A 24,951-nucleotide genomic window follows, 5' to 3' on the forward strand; every position below is an offset into this window, starting at 1 on the left:
CCAACTTTTTTTTTACCGTATCCTTTGCACTCTTATGCCTGGCCTACATTCTTTTCTTCTTGATATACATATGTCTCTGTGTTGTTCAGCCTGATAGGACTTGTTGGGTCGTAGTATGAACCACAAGGTCAGACCCCCAGAAAACTCATGTTGCTGAACATTTCATATTTTTATTACTGTTTGTATATTAGGTCATGCAATTGTTTTTGTGCCCTTCATGGATGATTTGTTGCACACATTACAGTGAGTCATGTGAACCAGCATGAAAATGGCAGATGCAGAATGCCAGCTCTAGAGCCATTTCAATTTCAGCTTGGCTCCAGCTTCATTAAAGCCCCACTCTGTGCATCGCAAAACAAAAAATAAAATCCAATGGGGCCTCAACACACTGCAGGGGCTAAATGCTATTTAAGTCTAGGGTTGGAGAAATAAGCTGTAATATTTACCCTATTCCTTGCTCTGTTTCCAGTCCAGTCTTCACTAAGGCACTATTAGGCAGTTGCACTAATAATCTTGCATCATATGTGAGGATAGCAAGGGCCCATGTACAACCCAGCACATTGGAGAGACGTGGGTGACAGGTGCCTGCCTAAGCAAGGAATAAAGAAACGATTACAGCTTATTCCTCTACCGCTAGATTTAATTAGCATTTAACCTTTGTAGTGTGAGAGGCCATACTGCAAGGGTATTTTTATTAATTCCCAATTTCATCTTTAATGCCAGGTCTAAAGCTTATCTAAAGAATGCTCAAAGCAATAGAGGAAGCTCTGCGTATAAACTTGCCAATCCTTTATCAGAGTGCCCCAGTATTTAGAGCTCCTCTAGTGTTCTACAAAGAATCAGAAAGAAAGAAAATGACACACAGGTTCCAGGAGGTGCCGTTAGTATATGTTTATTGGCAGTTTTATATAATTTGATTGCTCATGGGTTTGCTTTAAAGGGAGGGTGTTATCATTTGCAGCCAATTAGATGCTTACTTTCATTTTCAATCTGTACAGGAAAAAATGACAAGTGGGATCTTAATAAATAAGAAAGTAAAAATATTCTTTCTCCGGTTGCTATGGACAAAACACCCACTTTCATATACCTTGGCTTATAAATATAAGCTAAAATATATGTAAGATTTTCAGTCGTCAAGAGTACATAGTAAGTAAATGTCTTTGTATATTGATGTTACAATAAGTAAACCAAAAGTTTAAAATTCTTCTCAGAAAATGTTTGACACTTCGTAAGGGTAGAAAAAAGTTTTCATATTCTCGTCTTAATTTTAGCAGAAGAGTTAAAGTATAACATATTACTACCCTGTTTCCCAGTCAATTGCTGGACTTCAGATATCTAATTGGGTAAAGTGGCCACATAACAGGCACAGACACGGCACAGCTGTTGTCAGACATCAAACATGGTTTTTAATATCTCTGAGTCTACAGTTACACAGTCAACGAAAATAGTGCACTCTCATAATCCTGGGTGGGGGGAATTGTGTGGAGCTCTTGTTATCAATGCCTTAGATTTTAACTACCGATGTGCTGACCAGTCCGAGGTGTATAATGGACAAGGCATAATAGTGACTAAAAAGTCTTATTTCTCAGAGTGTGTAGAATAAGAACCATAAGGGTCAAGTTACTTCTGTGAGTTGCAGCAACTCAAGTGTTGGAAAAGCATGTTATATGTGCTGACGCATAGTGGTGCCATTCATTTTCATAAGCACCCCAATGCACTATGGTAGCACACATGCATTGTGGCATATCTGATTTTTGGAACAATTTTGTGTGTAAAAAACTTGTTGGGTTGTCTAAATGCAATGTGCTGTAACCTGTGACATAATGGATGTTAATATACTGCACAAATGTAAATGGGCCCTCATCGTTTCTTTATGTCAGCAACCTAGTGCAAAACATATTGACATATAGCAAAGGATGGCAAGTTGAATCTGGCTAGTGTCTATTAGGCAATTCACACAATTTAAATTTAACACAATATTAATAAAACAGGCTGTCAACAGTTTTTGGGACAATTCACCTGGAGAACAGCAGCTGAAATAAGGACATTCTGTTGAAAAAACATTACCTTAGTCACCCACAGACACTGGGGAGTATGAACTAGCGTGATGCTTTTAGTAGATTGAGTGAGTAAAATGTCCATATCAAGTTATACTTTAACCTAAAGAAACTCAGGAGCAGTGCTAACAGGTGGATCAAGGCTTCATGGTGTCTGGACAGCACTTGCAACCTCTGTTAGAGATGGAGCACTCAGCTCATTTTCACATTTCGGCTTATGTCTTTTCATAGCCTTTGCTTATAGGTCTACAATAACTTCAAAGACAACTTCATTTTAAAAGTCTCCTACCTCCTCAGTGTAAGCCACATGCCTAAATTTGTACTTTCAACCTTATGGCAGAGACTTTTACTGTGAGACCCTGCCTGGTAGACATGTGCAATTTGTTTCAGTTGGAATGTCAATTCGGACAAATTTTTGGTAAGAGTTTCGTATATTCGTTTTCTAACAAAATACAACATTTCGGAATGATTAGAATTTCGATCGGTTGAAAAATGATCGACTGATTCGAATTCTGTGTGAAGAATAGCTTGTTGTTAAGGAGTGGGCCGGGAAGCCAGCCGCCACATACTTAACAACCGATGACTCACCAGCTGTCAGCGGGCTTCCCTGCTGAGAGCTAAAATGTAAACAAAAGAATGCCAGCAATGAACTGGAATCGTTTTGAAAATTTGGAATTTGTTAGAAAATTAATAAATGAAACACCATTAAAATAAATTAAACTAAACTAAATGAATCCCGAAAGGAATCAACAAAACAAATATAGTAACATCAACTAATCAATCTGAAATTAATTTAAACACATTTTTACGTTCTGCACGTCTACTGCCTGGTGGCACACAGCCTTTGCTTATACAAGCCTGGGCCATGCCCTGCACCTACTGAGCATGAGCATCACTCATTCTATTAATTTCTATAACTTGTCCGTACTCCTGGCAGTCCCACAATACACCGGAACATGGACTAGTCATAGTGCAGAGTAGAATGAGCAGCACACATGTGAGTAAACACAGGATGCGCCTGGGGCAACCCCATCAGGCAAGGGTTGTGGAGATGAGGCCTTTGTCCCCATCAACATGGGGACAAGGTGCTTTGGGGGGCTACCCCAAAGCACCCCCCCATGTTTAGAGCATGTGGCCTGGCACGGTTCAGGGGGGGTGCTTTCTTGCCCCCCCTCTTTTCCTGCGGCCTGCCAGGTTGCGCGCTCGGATAAGGATCTGGTATGGATTTTGAGGGGAACCCCTACGCCATTTTTTAAAAATTTTGGCGCACCGTTCAGGTCTGGTATGGATTTTAAGGGGGACCCCTACACCTTTTTTTAAAATTTGGCACAGGGTTCCCCTTAATTTCCATATCAGACCCGAAGGGCCTGGTATGGATTTTAGGGGGACCCCCACGCGATTTTTTTAAAATTTTGGTTCGGGGTTCCCCTTAATATTCATACCAGACCCAAAGGGCCTGGTAATGGACTGGGGGGGGATCCCATGCTCTTTTTTTTAATGATTTTTATCTATAGTGCCGAGACCCGACAATTCATTACAGTCGCAATCAGTTTTAAATGACAATTTTAACTTTGGAAATGTCATTTTGCTGTGGTACTGTTCTAAACATGGGAAAAATGCTCCACTTTACAGGCATACTATAGACACCCCCCAGGTACAATATTTAAAGTAATATTTCATTGTTATTGTTTCACTTTAAGCATTAAAAAAATCACTGCTCCCGAAAAAACAGCCATTTTTAAAAAGAATTTTTGCATTTATACATGTCCCCTGGGGCAGGACCCAGGTCCCCAAACACTTTTTATGACAATAACTTGCATATAAGCCTTTAAAATGAGCACTTTTGATTATTCATGTTCATGTCCCATAGACTTTAACGGTGTTCGTGTGTTCTGCTGAATTTTTTGCCTGTTCGGTATGTTCTGGTGCAAACCAAACCGGGGGGTGTTTGGCCCATCCCTACTGGGCACCAGCTGAGTTCTAAACAGTGTAGTGTAGCACAACATAGAGGCTGACTCTTGTTTCTTTTCCACAGCTTTCACAAAATGCCCATTTCCTCCTAAATTCTGCCCCTACAGTGACAGTCTCGCTTGCTGGGCACCCACACTTTAACTGGTGGAGGGGGTGTGAGGAAGGATCCACACACTCTGATTGGCCAACGGTACCATCCGTCAATTACACTAGATCTGCCCCCTGTATCTCGGCAGTGCATGTGAGGGAGAACGGCCGGCACAAGCAAAGCGACGCCCCATGAGTGATGGGAGAAGGTGCAGTATCCAGTCTATTTCTCATGTGATCAACAGAACTATCAGTTATATGAGCAAGAGCATTCTACAGTAAATGATGGCCAGCCACAAATGCTGATTGTTGTTACTTTACCACACTGCAATGTAAATGATGTGATTTGTGCAAACATCTTCTAGCTGAAAAGGTGACAGCAGCAAGAATGAATGATCACATTACTAAAGATTTGAGAAAAAAAATCATGACATCTGAACATCTTCCAGTAAATTTTAGGTGCATTCCTCCCTTACTATATTAGCAAGCTTCGTACATATTTTTTTTACCTTTAGGAAGAATGATGCAGACTCACCATAAGTACAGAGAGAAAACAACTTTGCCCCGTACACACGGTCGGACATTCCAACAACAAAATCCATGTTTTTTTTTCCGTCGGATGTTGGCTCAAACCTGTCTTGCATACACACGGTCACACAAATCTTGCTGGAAATTCAGAACGTCGAGAACGCGGTGACCTACAACACGTTTGACGAGCCGAGAAAAATGAAGTTCAATAGCCAGTGCGGCTCTTTTGCTTGATTCCGAGCATGCGTGGAACTTTGTGCGTCGGAATTGTGTACACACGATCGGAATTTATGACAACGGATTTTGTTGTCGGAAAATTTGAGATCCAGATCTCAAAATTTGTGTGACGGAAATTCCGATGGAAAATGTCCGATGGAGCCTACACACGGTCGGAATTTCCGACAACACGCTGCCATTGAACATTTTCCGTCGGAAAATCCGACCGTGTGTACGGGGCATTACTCTGTATGTGCTCTGTTCACACCATGCATGAGCTGTGGTGCGTTGAGTAAAAATGCAGCTCGTCTACATTTTTATTGCAGCACAACGCACATCATGACAGCACATAAAGTGCAATGAATTGTCTTTCATTCATTTTGACTATATTTAAAAAAAAAAGGAAAAACTAGGCAAATGCAAAGCATTTTACCAATTGCACACAACAGAGGGCACGCATTAAAAAACCATAACGCACGCCCACTGATGTGAACGAACCCCAAGTGCTAGTAAAAGACAAGTCAAAGACAAAAGTTTCCTCCTTCCCAATGAATTGATGATTTTTATAGCGAGTGTACGGCAGGCCAGACATTACTCTTTTTTTTTTCATTCAACCAGTGTTTTGAATGAAAAAAAAAGAGCTGATTCTCCCATCCACACAATCACTCCTGCTGTGCTTTTATATTCTGCTGGCAGGGATGATACGATGATCAATGCTGCCTGCTATAGCTGGCGGCACTGGTCATTTGGGAAGAACCAGACAGGCTGGTTGCACACAAGATGATCTATAGATCAACTTGTGTACAACAAGCTAGTCTGTAGATTAATAGAAAATTCACCCAGTCCCTGCTTAATTGGCCAAATTTCGATCCATGTATCCATGATCCATGGCTTGAACAACCCCACCCCCAACCATAGCTATATATACCATAGCTAACCAAAGCAGAGGGGAGCCTCAGGGCAATGAGCTGAGGGGGCCCTGTCATTCTGTATGGGGTCCCATGACTACTGCAGGCAGCCTGCTGCAATATCAGTCAATGCATTGTGCTGCTAAATTGTAGAAGGAGGAGAACTATGTGCCCAAAGACATTTTGTTGATGGCGCCTACTTAAAGCAAGCTCCCTGACAAAGGTGTGCTGACAGCAGTTGTGATATCAGTTTGGACAGCTGGCAGCACAGTGTCACTGGTTCTCCAGAAATGAAACCACCACACACACACACTGAACCCTTTAACGCACTTTAGCCACAGTGCAGGTAGTGATATCACAGCAGGTGGGACAACAGCAAGCTCTACCACTGGTCCAGGCTGACCAGAAGCACTAATTACTGCAAGAGAGGGTAGTGGATTGCTGGCATTCTCTTTGAAAAGCGGGATCAGCAACCCTGGATCTGCGCCTTGAGTCAGATGTCTGCTGAACAAAATAGACCTCTGGAGGAAGCTAGTGGTAACATTGACAAGGTCCCATAATCACACCTCCCTCCAACTCCATTTTCATTACAGTCCACCCCCTCTCCTAGTCACAGCAACTCCCTGCCACCACAAACCCCCCCATATCAATTCACCTTCTTTACACAGTTACAGCATCTCACACCCACCTCTCGCTGGTTACTTTGCCTCTCTACCAACTACTCTACTTTACAGATCACAGCACCTCTGAATGCAAACCTCTCCTCCTCCATTATGCTATCTCCAGTCTACCCATCTTTTACCTCTTTCAGAACTTCCCTCCTATCCATCTCCCCCACCCTGTTTTATTACACTGCCTTTGTGCCATGCATCTCTCACCCTCCAGGTCACAGCACCTACCTTCCACCTCATACACCCCATCTTACACCCCCCATCCCACCTCAACATCCAATTGCCAACCCTTCCCCTTTCCCTGTGGTGTGTGTGTTTTGGGGGGGTACAGCTTGGCATCTTTGCCTTGGGCACTGGATGGCCTTGTCCCAAAACTGGCGGCAGGCAGCCTTGATAGGTAAATCACAGGACATATTCATAGGTATATCATCACCACTGCTGAATGCTGCCAACATTGGGGATTTAAACATGCCCTGCCTGCCAATGTCACTGAGCCTGCCATCAGCCTGTATTGCACAGGTGAGCAGATGTGGGAAGAGGAATGTCCAGAGGTAACAGACAAAGGATTACAATTTGGAGTGTTAGCTCTCTATTTTCAGGATACATAAAATCATAAGTAATGGCAGTGTTTCTTTTTTTTTCTTTTTAATGATTGTGCTGAGGTTTGTATATTTCCCTGAGACTCTGGCTTGCAGGACAGCAATTTCAGCATATTTGATGAGTACAAGAAGGCTTTTGTTTTAACTATGCCCCTTTAAGCCTCTCCCACTCTTACCCCATGGTGGAGCCAGTAATGTGGCTCTTGTAGTTTGCATGCTACAAGAACCACATTACTACTCTACTTAAGCTACCCAGAGGAACCCTCTCTCTTCCCCCGTCTTTTACCCTCCTCTCTTTCAGCCCCCCTCTCTCTCTCATACGCCCTTACCCCATCTCTATTTAGTGTAATTTGTTTTAATAATTTATTTCTTTTAACAAAAATCGTTTTTGTTTTCATTTTATTTATTCCCAAACAACGTCCTCAGCAACAGGCCCATGATGCTCTTAATCTGGCCCTGTCCCTGCCCCTCCTTTAGTGTTCATCCATGTCGCATGCATGGATAAAGGCCTTTTATGAATGTTTAGGTGGACGCCATGCTGTTAAAGCAGTAGTAAACCGCTGTGTTTTTTTTTTTTTTGGAACCTGCAAGGTAAAGCCATAATGTACTTGTATGCATCGCATGCGAGAACATTATGTGAAACTTACCTTAGAATGAAGCCTTCCAGCGGTGAGCTGTCAGCACTGACAAGGATTCCATCTTCATCCGGTCTTCTTTCTGGGTTCGTGGACCTCGGCTGTTTGAGTGGCCAGAGCCACGATGACGTCACTCACGTGCATGCACGCGGGAGCTGCTGTTTATGGCACAGAACTCTGAAGGGACGCATGTGCTGGTGACGTCACCGTCTGCATATACAGTAAATATCTCATAAACGGTGCATGTTTAGGAAATATTTACAGTACCTATGGGTAAGCCTTTTTATAGGCTTACCTATAGGTACAAATTATGCATGGGAGTTTACTCCCACTTTAAATTACTTTTATCAAGGGAAATACTGACACAAATCAGACTTCCTCACATTTAGAAAAATCTAGGAAACAGTTTTTCTGTATACCCTTATCCTGGACAGCAAACTAGGACAGATTTTCAAAACTCCAAAAGATTTAGCAATGAGGATTTTCACTCCAAATAGACATAAAATTAAAAAGTAGGTCAGGTTTTATCCTGATGCAGTGTACTTAAAGGGGGATTCCGGCCTAAAAAAAAAAAAAAATTAAAAGTCAGCAGCTACAAACACTGTAGCTGCTGACTTCAAATAAGTACTTACCTGTCCTAGGTGCCCGCGATGTTGGCCGCACGAGGCCGACCTGTCCCTCGGATCTTGGGTCCCGGCACCGCCATCCTAGGTAAGGGATACAGGCAGTGGAGCCTTGCGGCTTCACTGTCAGTTTCCTACTGCACACGCGCGAGCGGCGCGGCACTCTGTGAATGGCCCCGTGGTGTTCTGGGAATACACACAGTTCCCAGAAGACAAGACCGCTCACCAAGGAGCAGATGACGCCGCGGAAAAGGAAGAGGCAGATTAGGAAGACTGCCTAGCAACAAGGGTTTAGGTAAGTTTAAATTTTTTTTTTCTAATTTTTTTTTTTTTTTAGGATTTTTGGTGTATTTTTTTTTTTTTTTCAGGGTGGCCCTCCACTTTAAAGCAGAGGGAGGAATTCATAAATTAAGCAAAACTCTTATAGTAACTCTGTCTAATAAGAAATACAAGCATGTTGGGAGTGTAATATGGTAGCAAAGGTAAATAATAATCTAAATGCACTCTACAGCTAATGCCTAGCATACATTTTCAGAAAATACAGATTTTGAAGAGATCGTACGATAATCTAATCATTAGTATTCATTAGTATACAGCTTTCGAGAGCTGATCATGACAGTTCATGCAAAATTATCTAAAAGGGTCAAACACAAAATTTTTTCTCAAATGATACCAGAACGTACAATTTTTGTTTAATCAGTATAGCATTCGTCTGAAAAAAATCGGAAGATCAAGACCTCGCATGCTCAGAAATTACAGAATACATTACAATACAAATCAACACATTACATCACTTTCAAAGTTGAATTCTGTAAAACGAGAGTTTCGTAACTTTAGTAACCTCTTCATTTTCAGTATGAGACTAGCATGCAAAAAAAAATGGACGATCATTCAGGGGCTTTAGAGTAGCTTCCATCCTCTAAAATTACACAATACAAGGGTTGGGAAGATGTCTCAACAAGGTTGAACAGATATCTGCCAACCCCTGCATGACTCATTGACCACTTTGACCACTGCGATCTTACCAATCCAGTCACTTAGTTAAAGTAGTAAAGGCACAGTGAAAGCTTTTTCAAGATGATGGGTTATTTAATTTTTTGTGTTATAAAATTTACTTTGGAAAATCATATTTATTGTTTTTTTCACACTTCTACATTGCCCAGTGGTCCAATGGGAAAATTGCTTTTCATAGACAGTATATGGTCAACCTGCATCCCTATCTTACTATTACCCTTCACTAGCTATAAAAAGACATGCTTTATTCTTAGTCACCAATAGTGGATGGCATGCATAGTTCTGTGTCACTCAGCTCTTCTTGCGTAAATGTTTTGCCCAGTAGTACTGTGCACTGTTCAGAAACTATTGCCTCATTCTGTTATTTGCAGGAAGTGACAAGTGCTGATCAAAGCCAAATATCCTACTGTATCCAGTATTAGGGGATTAGCTGATGCCCATATAATCCCAGTCATATAAATCCAGTCCATTATAGAACAATGCTAACAATTATGTAATACGGCTAGGACATATTTATCTCTCCCACCCACCTCTAATTAGAGACTGGAACAATAAAGTCCATCAACATCTTTCAGCTTGTCCAAATCTAAATGTGTTAAAGCACGCTCTAGAGAGGAGTAAAAAGGTTGCAGTTTCTGGGCTTGAGAAAGGGATCTTACCAGTCATGCAAAAGGTAACATAGAGTTCTTCCAGTGTGTTTTAGTACTGCCATGCGTGCCTAGTATCTTAAAGCTGGTGAAGTCTTTGTTTAAGTATGCTTATTTAACATGAATAAAGGAAGTACTCACAAGTAACAGGTTGCAGGGAATAACTGTTTCTTAATATAATTTTTTCATAGGACAAAACAAAATTCTGTGCAACTGTACAGGCATTCCTGGCTTCTGTAGTATGAAATAACCTGTGGATGCTTCATCCTGTGTCTGACATGTTGTATCTAGAATAACATGTGGGTAGGATAGGCTTCTCTGAAGAGAAGGGTTTTCAGGGATATGTATATGTGCATTTTTAATTAGTAATTTGTTTATTTATGCTTTTCAAATATAGGCTTATATTTTAGGTTGAGATGGTAACTGGTGGTGGGCAGCATAGCTTTGTCCCCGTGATACCATTCATATAAAGATAAGTCGCTGTAAAGACCCAGGACATACTGTATTTATAAAGCAATGAATGTGACATTCACCAAACATTCACAAATGGTTAAATATTCACTGTAATTTACAACATTTGCACCAGGAAGATTCACCTGCAGCAAATATTTTTGATACATATCACATTCCCTTTTATAGAAATATGCCCTTCAATTTACACTGACAAATTCATATGCAATAGCAATATAATATTTACCCAATGAAAATAATTAAATAAGAAGCGCTAGGAATATTTGTTCGGAAGATAACAGTTCACGGAGCACTTTTCAACATGGAAACAAACTGCAACATATATTTTCAAGTGTTTTTCTTTGGTTAAATAAGTTACATATAGAGAGAGAGAGAAAGTATTTAAATTGAAGAAAATGTTCCCAATAGCCTTTGGTATATAGAAAATAATTTAAGATGAAAAAAAACCTGTAGCTAATTAAAAGACATCCATAGTCTTCTTAAAAGTTTTTTTAGACATGAGTGTAAATGTCTATGCATTGATTTAATCTATGCCTTCATTTAATTATTGTGCTGAATGGAAAGATATTTGTACATGTGCAAAAATATATTTACCCATTAGCTATATACTGTAGGTCCTGCTTCGTGAATATTAGTGCTGCACAGTAATTGCTCTTTACTGATCTTTTATCTATGAGAAAGTCTTGACTCTTGACAGATGCCTAGAAAACAGTAGCCTCCCTACCTGAGATATTGTCTCCGCAGTAGTTGATTACAGAAGTTGTATGAATTACATTTGTATATGAAATGCAAAAGTCTAATTTGTACGAGTAGCATGTAACTACAAACACTTAAGCATACCCCCCCCCACCCCACCCAACAAAAGAGTAACATTTAGCAGCTTATTAGTCCTTAGATGTACTGGTTGCATTGGTTATCCTCTTTTCGGGCTTCTGAGCCTTTGGGGCTCATTTATTAAAGGCAAATAGGATGTTCACATTGCAAGGGAAGTTTTTTTTGAGAGCTTTGTAAATGTGGTGATATTACTTGTTTTCAAAGAATACCCATTCATCTGCAAGGAAAAAACCCTACAGTGTCCACATTAATTTCTTCTTTGTATCTATGGGGACAGCCATAGTTTTCCTACAGGCTGTACTTTAAACATGTCTGCCTTCGTAAGATGAATCCTACGTGCTCTCTTGATTGCTGGCGGTGTGATGTGGCTCCAGGGGACTTCTCACACATCTTCTGGACCTGTCCACACATAGGTTTTTGGGTGGAGGTGATGGCTCTGTTAAATTCCATTATCTTAGCACCTTTACCAGTTTCTATGTCTGTATGACTTTTGGGTTTGGTTGAGGGTATTCTTCCTGCAGAAGAAGAGAGGACATTGCCAATATTACATTGTTTTATGCCAGAAAAGCTATTGCTTTGTATTGGAAGAACATATAAAAATAAATATAGCGCCCGCAAACACAATAAGTGAAAATTTGTGAACCAAATAGAAAGTCCAAAATACAATAAATGAAAATAAAGTCCAAATAAGGTGACTGAAGGTGATCCAATCCAAAGTGAAGGAAATATAAGGTGCTTCAGAGAAATTTAGGTGTGCAACACCCCCTCATGTATCCCCACTCACCAGATCACAACGACCCCCAGCTTTTCAGTCTGGTGGGTCATTAAAAGCTTGATAGAGAATCCTGGGATGACGGATAAGGTCTTTGATGACGCCCTGTGGGAGGGCGAAACATTGACGCTATTTCCGGTATTACTGACGTCACTTCCAGTCCCGTGGAACGCACGCCAGCAACTGCGTTTTTACACTCACAGCTCCATTTTGAGGCTTGTTTTATCTTATTTGTTGTAAGTACCCACTCCCTTTTTCAATAAAACCTTTTTAATGGTACTTCACTATCAGTTTCCTTTTGTTTTTACTTCTGGGTACCTGCTGTGTTCTGGCTGAGAAACTCTTTAAAGGATTTCCGGACCTGAAGGCATATCACCTTATCCCCCATCCCAGGATTCCCTATCAAGCTTTTAATGACCCACCAGACTGAAAAGCTGGGGGTTGCTGTGATCTGGTGAGTGGGGATACATGAGGGGGTGTTGCATACCTGAATTTCTCTGAAGCACCTTATATTTCCTTCACTTTGGATTGGAGCACCTTCAATCACCTTATTTGGACTTTAGCTTCACTTATTGTATTTTGGACTTTCTTTTTGGTTAACAAATGTTCACTTATTGTGTTTGTGAGCGCTATATTTATTTTTATATGTTTTTCAAGTGATTAGCACTTTGTGTATAGCAGCTGCATTTTTTTTTGTTTGTTTGATACACCATTAGCGCAAGCGTATATATTTAGTATATATATTTTTCACACTTGTATTGGAAGAAACCTTCCTTGCCCACACTTTTATATTGGAAAAAACTGTCAATAACAGCTTACCATTACATAGAGATACTTACATGAACAGGGGTTGCCCCCGCAAGTATGATAGAATCTGGGCTAAGCGGTTGGCCGAGCCCTATATGGCCTTGGATGCCTATGCTAATTTTTTAATATGATACTGTTACATTTATTGTTATACAGACTATATGGGTTGTTGCTGACACGAGCTGTTATAGTTGCTTTTTTGATTTTTATTCTATATGAGTTTGTTGTTATTGCGGTGACTGTAAGGACTAATGCCTTAGTCACAATATATGTTTATCTTTTTACCCCGACCGCTGATGTATATACTAGTTATGACATTGAAAATGTGATCTGGTGAGGGTTTTAATGATGCATTAAGATTTCGCTCAACGTGTATTGTGTTGGTAATGTGTTTATATTTTGTTTGTATTTGTGTTAGTTTTGTTGATTTAAAAATAATAAAAAGATTTGGAAAAAAAAAACATGTCGGCCTTCATCTCCATTGCATAGTTGATTGATAGGATTAGTAGCTTACAGAAGAATGTTAAACGATTGCCTAGTCTCCTGTGAAAAAAAATTAAAATTTAGCAGCTATAAAAACTGTAGCTGCTGTCTTTTAAAAGACAGCCACTCACCTGTCCAATGATCCAGCGGTGTGCTCACCCCAGCCAGTCTCACCTGCTATCTTCTTTCGTCGGTGTCAGCATCTTGCCTGCTGTGCATGTACGAGCAGCGTTGCGCATTTTGAATGGTCCCGCAGTCTTCTGGAACCTGTCACGTGTCCCAAAAGACTGAGGGTGGAGGGAGGGATGGAGGAGAACTCTGATTGCCTAGAGGTGGTCGGAGCAGAAGTGGGAGATGGTACATGGCCAGATCTAGGGGAGTGCTGTAGTGGGCTGCACCCCCCAAAACGGCCACTGCGCATCTGCTAAGCTGTTCGGAAGATCGGTGGATCTTCGTTTTCGCTTGCACCAAGTACTACATATGTGAGTGTTTCTATTTTACTTAATAAATAAAGCTTTTACCAAACGGAGAGCACTATCCTTTTGCCATTTTTATTTTATATGGCCGTATTGGAGTATCCTGTACCTGGTCCTTGACTGATGTGCTGCATATTCATTGGTTTATGATAAAGGCGTTTGTGACCCTCTATAATCAAAGGGTCCATTACATCAGGTGAGAGGCCATTTGTTACCGTGGTGGTGGGCTCCTGGAATCACCGTTTTTGCAAGCATGCATTTTTCCACACTTTAAAGATTCTTGTGGACCGGATATATGGACTGATTATTCACACACTGTGGTGGAATGTATTGTGCTTTTAGTCCTTTCATATCATTCATTTATTAGCGCTGCACTTTCTGTTTTGTTACCCCCCAAAACCCCCTGAAAACCCCCCTCCACCCTGAACATAAAACAGGAAGATTGGGACTTTAAATGAGGTGGGCAAATGAGGCCAAGGGGACAGTCACAATTGCATAAACCATTTTATTGATACATAGTGACACATTGACACAGTTTGAATTCCAGTAAAAATAATGATATCAAATCGTATAACAATCACATCCTGACCGATACATGGGGAGCATGGTGAACAGCCCCCAAGTGGTACTGGAAAAAATATTAATTGAAGTAGCATGGGGTCACAAAATAAACAATAAAAGCTTGTAGGTATATGGACCTAATAAAAAGTATATGATTGTCTGGTGCATGCCGTAAGCCCGACGCGTTTTGTGTATCAAACACTCTTCAGGGGCGTTATAGCACCAGGATCTAAAAAGATGCTCTGCCCGGCAGCTGAGCTCCTTTCCCATCTCAGCACTGTACACAGCTCCTCCTCCCCACACTACACAGAGGTGAAATCACATTATTTTACTTACAGCCATGATCTTCACAGGGTGTATCTGGCTACTGCAGCTACACTGCTGTTCCAACCAGGGAATTTTACAGATCAGAACGGCAACATAGCAGCCAGCTACACCATGTGAAGATCGTGAGTAAAAGAATGCGATTTCAGCTCGTGCAGTGTGGGGAGGAGGAGCTACAGTGATGGGATAAGAAAGGAGCTCTGCCAACTGCCATGCCAGAGCTGATCCCTGTCCTCTGCCTCTCCAGCCGTGATCCTTGTCCTCTGACTCTCCAGTGGTGTTCCCTGTCCTCTGACTCTCCAAATGTGATCCTGTCCTCTGCCTCTCCAACCGTGATCCCTGTCCTCTGACTCTCCAGATGTAATCTCTGTCCCCTGTCCTCTGCCTCTCCAGGCCTGATTTCTGTCCTCTGCCTCTCCAGCCCTTATCTCTGTCCTCTCAAGCTGTGATCTCTGTCTTTTGCCTCTCTGGCGGGGATTTCTATCCTCTGCCGCTCCAGCATTGATCCCTGTCTTCTGCCTCTCCAGCTGTGATCTCTGTCTTTTGCCTCCCCAGTGGTGATCACTGTCCTCTTTCCTGCTAGCAGTGTTCCCTATCCCCTGCCTTTCCCGTGGTGATACTTGCACTCTGTCTTGCCAGTGGGTGGCCCCTGTCCTCTGTCCTACCAGTAGTGGCCCATGTTCTCTGTCTTGCCAATGGTGATCCCTGTCCTCTGCTTCTCCAGCAGTGACCCCTGTCCTCTTTCCTTCCACCCTGTCCTTCACCTTGCTTACCCCTGTCCTCAGCTCATCCCTTGCTGTCTTTCCATCCTTTGCCCTGCTGACTCCCTGTACACTGCCCTAAAAACCGATAGCTTCTGTACACTGCCCTACAAACTGCTGATCCTATCCTCTGCCATGGTGATGCCCTGTAAGCTGACCTACCATCCTCTGCTCCTGTTATTTTATTTTATTTTATTTTTTTCAAATATTTTATTTAAACCAGGAAAGGCAGCATCAAATCAATAGAGTATAAAAATCGGTGTGTCCATTTACATAACATAAAATATATCCAACCAGTAGATAACAGCAGAAAATACATACATTTCAAGGAATCAACATAAGTATAAATATATTCATTAACCTCCAAGATCTCACCAGACAAATTACTAAAAGGGAGACACAGGGCTGCCCACCCTTTTTTGTCTTTTTCTTAAAAGAGAGGATATAGAAAGGAAGTAAAGAGGATAAGAGGGGGAGGGGCAAGTTGGGAGGGGAGGGAAGAAAAAAAAGGGGAGGGGGGGGGGAAGGGAGGTTTGAGATGGTACGTTGCAACAAGGCAGCCAGAGAAAAGAGGTTTCATTGAGATAAAAGTTATGTTTCGAATAGAGCTTCCCCTTCTTCAGAGAGGACAAACATATCCCATAATCTTCAAGTCTTGGTGTATTTTTCACATTTGTGTTGCCCGTTTGTATTAAGTCTTCCATCCTATTTATTTCTTCCACTTTATGAAGCCAACAACTGGTGGTCGGTGGGTGTAAAAGTTTCCAATTGAGGGGAATACATGACTTGGCAGCATTCAGGAGGTGATGTAAAATCGATTTCTTGTAAATTCTTGCCAGAATGGTCGAAACGTGTAAAAAAAAAAGAGGCAGGATCATCAGGAATTTTTGGATGAGCCTCCTGACCTCTTTTCAGAAGTGGTCAAGTTTGGGGTAGAACAAAAAGATATGAAGTAGCGTTCCCCTTCCCCCCTGACATTTTTTACTGTGAAAATCAGGTACCCGCTCCTACCCCCCCCCCCCCCCACTCCTCAAAAGTGCCAATTTTTCCAGTAGAGTGGGGGACAAGTCCTTAAAGTGATACTTCCCCTTTTGGGTGGAGCTCCACTTTAAGTATATTTGTGTACTTGTGTTGATTTTTCATCCTAAGGAAAGTGACAAGGACACTACATTTCTGGCAAAATTTCCAGGTATTTTTCTGTGCTTGCCAAAATCATCCTTAGCCCGAAAAAATTTAACGTAGCCATCACATCTATGGACTGGTGAGATGCAATATATTTTGTTTATGTTTTTGGGTTTAGAAATGTTTTAACACTTCATTTTGGACAGAGTAGGGAATGGTTAAAACTTATGTCATATTTTTTTTTTTTGCCATCTTTGTTGTGTTGATGAGATGTAGATGTTCTGTAGACAAATTAGAAAATGAAAGGAACTCTTTCCAAAGTGGCAGAATATCCCTTCATAGACAATTGTCACTGGAACAGTGTGCCCAGCTGGAAGAGTCTACCTCTCTTCCTGTTTTGGTGTGATACTAAAATTTGGGATTTTCTACCACTTTCATTCGCGGAGACAGTAATCACCAGGACAAATGGAGAGGAGGAATCCACAGCTGGCACGCAGATATAAATGAAAAGCAGACCCCTCATCACTCATCATTTCAAACTAAAAAAAATTGTAAATAACTTTCGAATCACTGTATTGATCACGAATCAATCAATGAAAAATCTTTTTTTTTTTTTTTTTATTTGCACGTTGGGGTATTTACGTTATTCTCCCTTGGGTTGATTATTGATAATAGTTGTTGTCATTTTATCCTATAAATTAGTGTAAGGCTTCAGGCCTCATTCATGCGGTATTTTAGTGCCAGCTGCAGCAAGAATTGAGCAGATTTGTGCAGCTGGATTCACAGGTAGTTGCCATGGCTCAGCCTGTATAAAGCAAAGGCAGGCTTACTGTGACCACAGCTGTCTGCTGGTGTTTGGATGTAATCCCCGGTATGCAAACTATCCCTAACTGCAGATAATCGCTCCATGTGTGCTTATATCAAAACATCGGTGGGCAGCTGATGCTGCTGTCAGTCTGTTCTTGTTTTGGACAGGCTGAGTTGTTGCAACCACCTGTAAATCCAGCTGCAGGAATCTGCTGAATTCTTGCTGCAGCTGGCACTAAAATACCATGTGAATGAGGCCCTATTGTGTGTAATATAATGGTTCATTATGTAGTGCACATCACAGGAGCACATAGTTGTGAACTATGGTGTTTTACTTAAATGTGTAGTATGTATGGAAATTAATGTATAATTGCCAACATTTCCTACCCTATGAAGTCTTAGATTACAGTCTTGTTAATAACACAATAGTTTATTATAATTTCTCGGGGGAAGCCATAATTTCTTCTGGCATATTCATACCATTTTTCCTGCTTAGTACCATTTATTTCAACAGTCTTCTAAAGCCTGGTACACACAATGAGATTATCGGACGAATAATTATCAGATGTAATGTGTTGAATTGTTTTGTAATGTAGTTTTTCGTTTCAGAGAATGCGTAGTCTTGCTCTTACGATTTTTTTCTAAAACTGTGCTAATTAAAGGAAAATCGGACGTTGTGTTCACTTACAATAATAATTTTCTAGTCTGCACCTTCAGGTTTTTCATCCAAAAAGTCGTAATCTTCTGTCAAAAGCACTATACTAACAATCAGATAATCAGCCGATTGTTCGTCGTGCTAGATTTTTCTTCCAATCTTTTTATCGTGTGTACCGGCCTTTAGACTGACTGAAAACAGTTTGATGGCTAAATTGACTTCAGTAGTCATTCATCAAGGCTATTGATTGTTGTTTTTAACTAACAGATAGGTGCTCAAACAATTATCTACAAACCTGTTGATGAAATGGGTTCCTGAAAATATGGAATAATAAGCGTAGAAAAAGTCACATCAAAACCTACTTTCCAGTAAACGTTAATAACTCAGAATGCGACCTCATTAAAAATGTACTCTAACGTCCCTTTAAAATAGCTACTTGAAAAGTAATGTAAGCAGGGCTCTGAGGAAATGTTTTTCCATTTGTTGTGCGCACATTCCTAGGACAGGTCACATTCCTGCACAATGTCATGCATGGCATCTCTGCAGAGACACACCACACAGTGTGACAAGCCCCAGAGTATGCACAACACAGACATAAAAAAATAGTTACATAAAAAGACACCTCTGCATCTTCCTGTACAGAAGTTTGGTTTTGGAAGAATATACTGTATACTGATTTTAGAATATACTCTATATACTGATTTTAGAAAATGTGAGGACTCCTAAATATCATTATGCTTTTAATTGTAATATCATTGTTCCTTCAAAGTTTATTTCCCATATAAGGTGGACAAGGGGTTAACTATACAATTAAGATTCAAAAGATGAAATGAGCTACACGCTCAATTACCAAGGCAATGCAAAGTGTAATGATGACATACAACATGCAGAAACCAATCATGTGTTTCTTCTTTTATCAGTTTGGAACAGTCAGAGAAATGGAAAAAAATATTATTTGCTATGAGTTACTGACATTGCACAATGATCTTTTTTATATTAAAATTTTAAATTAATAATACGAAATGTAAAGTGTGTCTGAAGCCAAAACTTTTTTTTTTTATTTCATCTTGGATTTAGTATTTGCAAACCCCCTGTCATGTTTTTTTTTTTTTTTTTTTTTGTTCTCTATGTTCCACTGGGGAGATTTTATTTCCTTTACTTTTGCATAGACAAAACAGGAAGCTAGATGCAATCTCTTCAAAGTGAGGGCAATGATCTCTAATTCCCTGTACACACGAGCAGACTTTTCAACCAGACTGGTCCGATGGACCGAATCCGGCAGACAATCCGACCGTGTGTGGGCTTCATCAGACCTTCAGCGGACTGTTTCTGTCGAAAATCTGAAGGACTTTAGATTTGGAACATGTTTCAAATCTTTACGTCGGAACTCCGCCGGACCCAGTTCCTATTGAAAAATCCGCTCGTCTGTATGCTAGTCCGACGGACGAACACCGACATTAGGGCAACTATTGGCTACTGGCTATGAACTTCCTTATTTTAGTCCGGTCGTACGTCATCACATATGAATCCGCCGGACTTTGGTGTGATCGCGTGTAGGCAAGTCTGTTCGTTTGAAAGACTGTCGGAAGTCCATCAAAAATCCGTCGAAAGTCCGTCGGAAAGACTGTCAGACCTTTTTTGCCCGAAAAGTCTGCCCGTGTGTACAGGGCATAAGACATCTTTCACCAGAATATGTGTGTCTATTGGAAGAATTCCCCTCCAAATTTTGAATTATATTATTTTCCCCAGCAGGAATCTCTAGACCATGATAAAAAGCTCAATACACAAGTAAAGGCGCAAAAACTGGAAGAATGTAAAACCATCATAATTGGCAGATGTTAAACACAAATACTGTTGGTATGGTATATATGATACTATATTAGAGGGGAGGGGAATGATATATTAGTCCATGACAGTCCATGTAGGAAACATAGGGGAACGAAATAATGGTATGGGATCCACAACCAGGGCTGCCTACCAAAAGAACTGAAACCGAGCTCCAGGATCTGAAGTAAAAACACAAGGGGAAAGGCGCCTCTGGGTGTAGTATAAAACCAATTTATTAGAACAGTGGTGTACAGCAAGCCACACACCCGGCAAGCCAGCAGAGGTTATTGTGACTGACCTGACGGACTGTTCTTATGATGGATCATCTCCTCAATCCACTACATGCTGTTTTTTGATCATCCAAATGTGAGTTGTTTGCACATTGACTTCTAATAAATTGGTTTTATACTACACCCAGAGGCGCCTTTCCCCTTGTGTTTTTCCATGATAAAAAGCTGACAGAGGTTCTAAGCCTTCACCATTCTGTTCAACACTTTTTTCAAATGTGGCTTTAGATAAATTTTAAGAGATCGTTCACACTTCCAATGCAATCATATTTTATGGTGAGCTGGATACTAGTTGAAGTGTCAAAATCAGGCTGTTAAAGACCAGCTGTGCATTTGAGATATCTTTAGATGTAATTCCAGTGTTGAATCTGTGCATGTGTGGCCAGCTTTAGACCATACAGGATTTATTATGGACTACAGCTTAATGCTGATATGAATTAGGCAAGATAGACAGGATAACATAAAGGCAGAAGAGGTCTTTATGTTGGCCAATTACACAGAAGAAAACGCTCACATGGTCGATATCATATACCAGATAAGACCAGAACTGTGTGGACTGCAACAGAGTGAACCAGACATAAATAGGTGAAAGTAAGTTTATTAAGGTAAATGCATATACATGTGAACACACCACCAATACAGAGTGAACAAACCAAACAACCAAACAGTGATAATACACAACCAGCATATGTAGCAAAAGGGAGTACCAGAATCGTAGTCAAGCCAGGCCAGGGTCATAAACAGGAGATCAGTAGCTGGGAAGGGAAACAAACAGGACAAGAGAGGATGGATGGATCACAGGAGGGACGGGTCAGGTACAAAGCTCAGGGTCCAGGGTTTAGGTAACAGACAGGGAACAGGACCAACAGGTTCCAGGAATCAGGCTTCAGGTTCAGGAATCAGGTTTCAGGATCAGAGTAACAGGATGCAGGTCAGGGCTCAAGGACAATACCAGGGCAAGATGAGTGTGCACTTGCCGGGTATTTATACTGCAGCTTTGAATTAAGGTCAGGTGACACCTGTCTGCAGAGGGGAATACCTGCTCCATACTGCCAGGATTCCTCCGCTGGTGGATGCCAGTACTGCAGCCCAAAGGTGACAGAATACCAGCAGGAAAAAGCTCTTTCGACTGCTCCAAACTGCCAGGAGACACCTGCTGGTGGACCTCAGTACTGCACGCCAAATGATCGATATTACCAGCGGAGGAGACCTTTCCTGACAGTCGATCTCTGGTGCTGGCACCCCATGGAAAAGTGGTCCAAGATATGAAATCCACAGTCCTACATTCTCTACTATATAAGGACCTATGTCGCTTGTGTCCATGGCATTCGTTTGAGATGCTTCTAGGATCATTCAAGAGTCATTGACAGGTGCATTTGTCCTGTGCCTGACATCCTTCTGACTTGCATTTAACCTGCTTCAAGGGGGTTTTGCATTTCCATAGATTTGTATGGGAATGAAAGAACTGTCTAAAATAAACCAAAGCCCATCGACACAGGCCCTAATAGTAATGCTTATTTACTACACTGAGCTTGGTGGTTTAAAAAGTACAGACTTGTTGCTGTGAAATAGCTTGGAGTTTTTTGTACTTAGTACACATCATTTCAAATAATGGTAAATTGTAGGCAGTAGAGAAGGTGGCATTGTGGATTTATAATCTTCTTGCTATAGTGAACCTGTTATCTGTTATAAACCCTTAAAGACCTGCTTAATATGCTCCACAAATTATTTGCCATTATCTTCATTGACCACAGCATTTGTATTTGTATGCTTCTCTGATTTTGTTTTGCTTTGTTACTAGGGACTCGACTACTGAGGTAAGCCACACCCACATTCCTGCATTTTCCGCAATGCGAGTACCCTTTTTTGCTGCTAACTGGACTGGGGAATGGCATTTGGGTTGGGCTAATTCATTAGGCCAGAAAAGTTGGGTATATTTTGATTTCTTTCTTTAACATACGATAATAGCAGGACATGAGTAAGTGAGGTACAATTTCTGGAGTTGTTTTTTAAAGCTTCAGGTTACATAATTACATAGTTAGTCAGGTTGAAAAAAGACACAAGTCCATCCAGTTCAACCTTAAAAATAATAAATAAATAAAATAAAAAATATCGTACCCTCAGTTGATCCAGAGGAAGGCAAAAAACCCCAGCAGAGCATGCTCCAATTTGCTACAGCAGGGGAAAAAAAATCCTTCCTGATCCCCCAAGAGGCAATCAGATTTTCCCTGGATCATCCAGGACTGTCATCCTGATCTTGGCTTACATGGTTACATAGAGTAATTGGTAAGGTTGAATAAAGACATCAGTCTATCCAGTTCAACTTGAGTGTGTGTGTGTGTGTGTGTGTAACTTCGATTTTCCATATCCCTGTGAATTGACCTCACCAACTGTGAAAGGGAGTTCCACATCCTTACCACTCTAAAAGTAAGGAATCCCCTACAAAGTTAAAGAGTTAACACTTTCTCAGTCATTGTGTGGCCAGATCTTTTTTGTTTTTTTTTGGTTTTACTACCTGATGACCTAGAATAACCATGCACCCAGTAAATTTTCAAAAATCAGAAATTTCATCCTGCAAGCTTGTACCAGGTAAATAGCTTGGTATAAGAGCCAGAATCAGTTTTACCGTCCTGGAGCTTGCACAAATGAAATCATTTGCAGCTCCTGTGTTTGTGTTCTGAAATGTTCTCTATAAAAGCTGTTTTTTGCTGGCAATAACTGCAGTTGTTAGTCTTGTTTTGACAACCACAAATCACTAAAAGATCCTTTTTTCAATAATGGCACAACCACATTTTAATGGAATGCCAGTCAAATGATTTTTTTGGATAGAGTAGTGAAGGGTTAGAACCTTTATGCTCCTATAGGGCAATAACTACTTACTTCCCTGTGGTATCAGGAAAAAAAATTAAGAGGAATCTTTATATGGGGAAACCAACGGAAATTGGACATTCTATCGCCCCGCTCAACAGGAAAGGAACAAAAGACTCCATCTTGCTTATCTAAGGAAATTCAGTTATCACGAGGTAGGAAAAGAGACTGGACCCAGTGGAGAGGTGCTGCCTCCTAGGCCAGTCCACGGCACTGTTCAAGGTGTCTACAGCTGATTGGACCATCCAGCCTGAGAGAGGGGGATTGCAGGTGCACATCCAGACATACCTGCACCGTTGGGGTGAAGTGTTCCAGTGCAAGGTGACCAGTTGGGTCACTAGAAGTCGTTCGTTTGGGCCTTGACCACAGGATTTGATGAAAGGGGCACTTGCCCATTTGCAGAACACAAGGACACTGCACACAGTTAGAGTTGCTTCACTTTGCTCATCCAGCTCTATGAACATTGTATACAGACATCGTTGCTCTTAGTTACCTTGCTGACACCTATAGGGCCACAGGACACCAGGTCGTCCAGATGCAGAGACACTGTATACAGACACCATTGTCCTTTCACCTTGTGGAGGAAGAGCCTGCATTCTTTACTTGATAATCCGGGCCAGTTGTACTGTTTGGCTCTGCTATTCAGGGGTTTAAGTGCACCAACCAGAGTGGCTAGCTGAAGACCCAAGGCCTCATCCTTCTTCAAAGGGACTGAAGTTACTGGTGCCATACAGGCACGCACACACGTCCAGGGCTCGGTATATGTAGTGGGTGTGTGGGATAGTTTGCCTTGGAAGCTAACTCCTTAAGTGTTGATTTAAGTACAGTGTTGGTAGTTGGGCCTGTGGTGTCAGGGAACAGAAGAGAGAGGTCTGACATGAGAGAGTGTCATTCCTCTGCTCTCCTCCTGCCTGGACTCATAGAGCCAATTTGAGTAGAGGTAACCAATCTGGTAGAGATTGCCATATTGTGATTTATTGTTATTGAAGTGTTTGCCTCTGCTTTTGGGTTATTCTCAGGTTTTGAATCCACTGAGAGCAGCCTGAATATAGTATTGAGCTATATTGCTCTTAATCTCAGTTATTGCTCTGCAGTTGATTACTTGAATATATATACTGTCTTTTACTTTTCCACAGAAAAATTGTAGTAAAGACAATTTCTGTTTTATCATAACGTGTGCGTTTCTCATTGGTCATTGCACTTATACTATTGCCAGGTGTGCCAAGAGGGGCTGAGGCTGTTCTTAGGATTGAGAGGCAGAGTATGGAACCAAACATACTTAAGCGGATTCTCTGGGGGTAGCGCTACAATTGAGTGGGGCAAAAGAACCTTTAATTTCTGTTGGTGTCCCCATAGAAAGATTTCTCCTAATTTCTTTTTCCGGCACCACAGGGAAATAAGTAGTAATTCCCCTATAGCAGGGGTCGCCAAACTTTCTAAGCAAAGGGCCAGTTTACTGTCCTTTAGGCTTTAGGGGAGCCAGACTGTGAACAGTGGGAGTATAAAATGCTCCAGCATCAGTGCCTCATCATTGGTTTTAATGAGAGGAATAGTGCCCTGTTTTTTATATCAATGAGCACAATAGTACCACATTGATGGTGTCAGTAGGGTTAATGGTACCCCATTGATGGTGTCAGTAGGGGGAATGGTACCCCATTGATGGTGTCAGTAGGGGGAATGGTGCCCCATCATTGGTGTTAGTTGGTGGGCCAGAGAAAGGCAAGCAAAGGTGATCACTGCCCTATGGGAACAAAAAAACATCTGTTTCTGTCTTTTTGGTTCACAGTGAAAACAGCCACTGTAGACACAGCCTTATTAAAACAAAGTTTAGGCTGGAGTACCCCAACACCTAGCTAATGTTTTCTGAATTTAGAACTGCTAGAAATCTTCTATCCTGTGTATTCCAGACACTAGGAGCCTCTTTTCTAAGACTTAGTCTT

At 41.2% G+C, this 24,951-nt stretch overlaps 1 protein-coding gene across 2 annotated transcripts in view; it reads left to right on the plus strand.

Moving 5' to 3' along the window:
• Positions 1–24,951, plus strand: part of STAC3 (SH3 and cysteine rich domain 3) — a 158,975-nt gene that overhangs the window by 17,746 nt on the left and 116,278 nt on the right. The window contains exon 1 of one of the 2 annotated variants that reach the window (XM_073613822.1): positions 9,831–9,982. The exons of the other annotated variant lie outside the window; for it this stretch is intronic. Within the exon in view, the coding sequence (XP_073469923.1) occupies positions 9,974–9,982 (9 nt within the window). The 5' untranslated portion in view covers positions 9,831–9,973. Of the gene's footprint in view, positions 1–9,830; positions 9,983–24,951 lie in introns of those variants that run through there. 2 annotated transcript variants of the gene reach the window in all.

The sequence above is a fragment of the Aquarana catesbeiana genome, linkage group LG02 (assembly GCF_042186555.1).
Source record: "Aquarana catesbeiana isolate 2022-GZ linkage group LG02, ASM4218655v1, whole genome shotgun sequence".
Classification (NCBI taxonomy): Eukaryota; Metazoa; Chordata; class Amphibia; order Anura; family Ranidae; genus Aquarana; species Aquarana catesbeiana.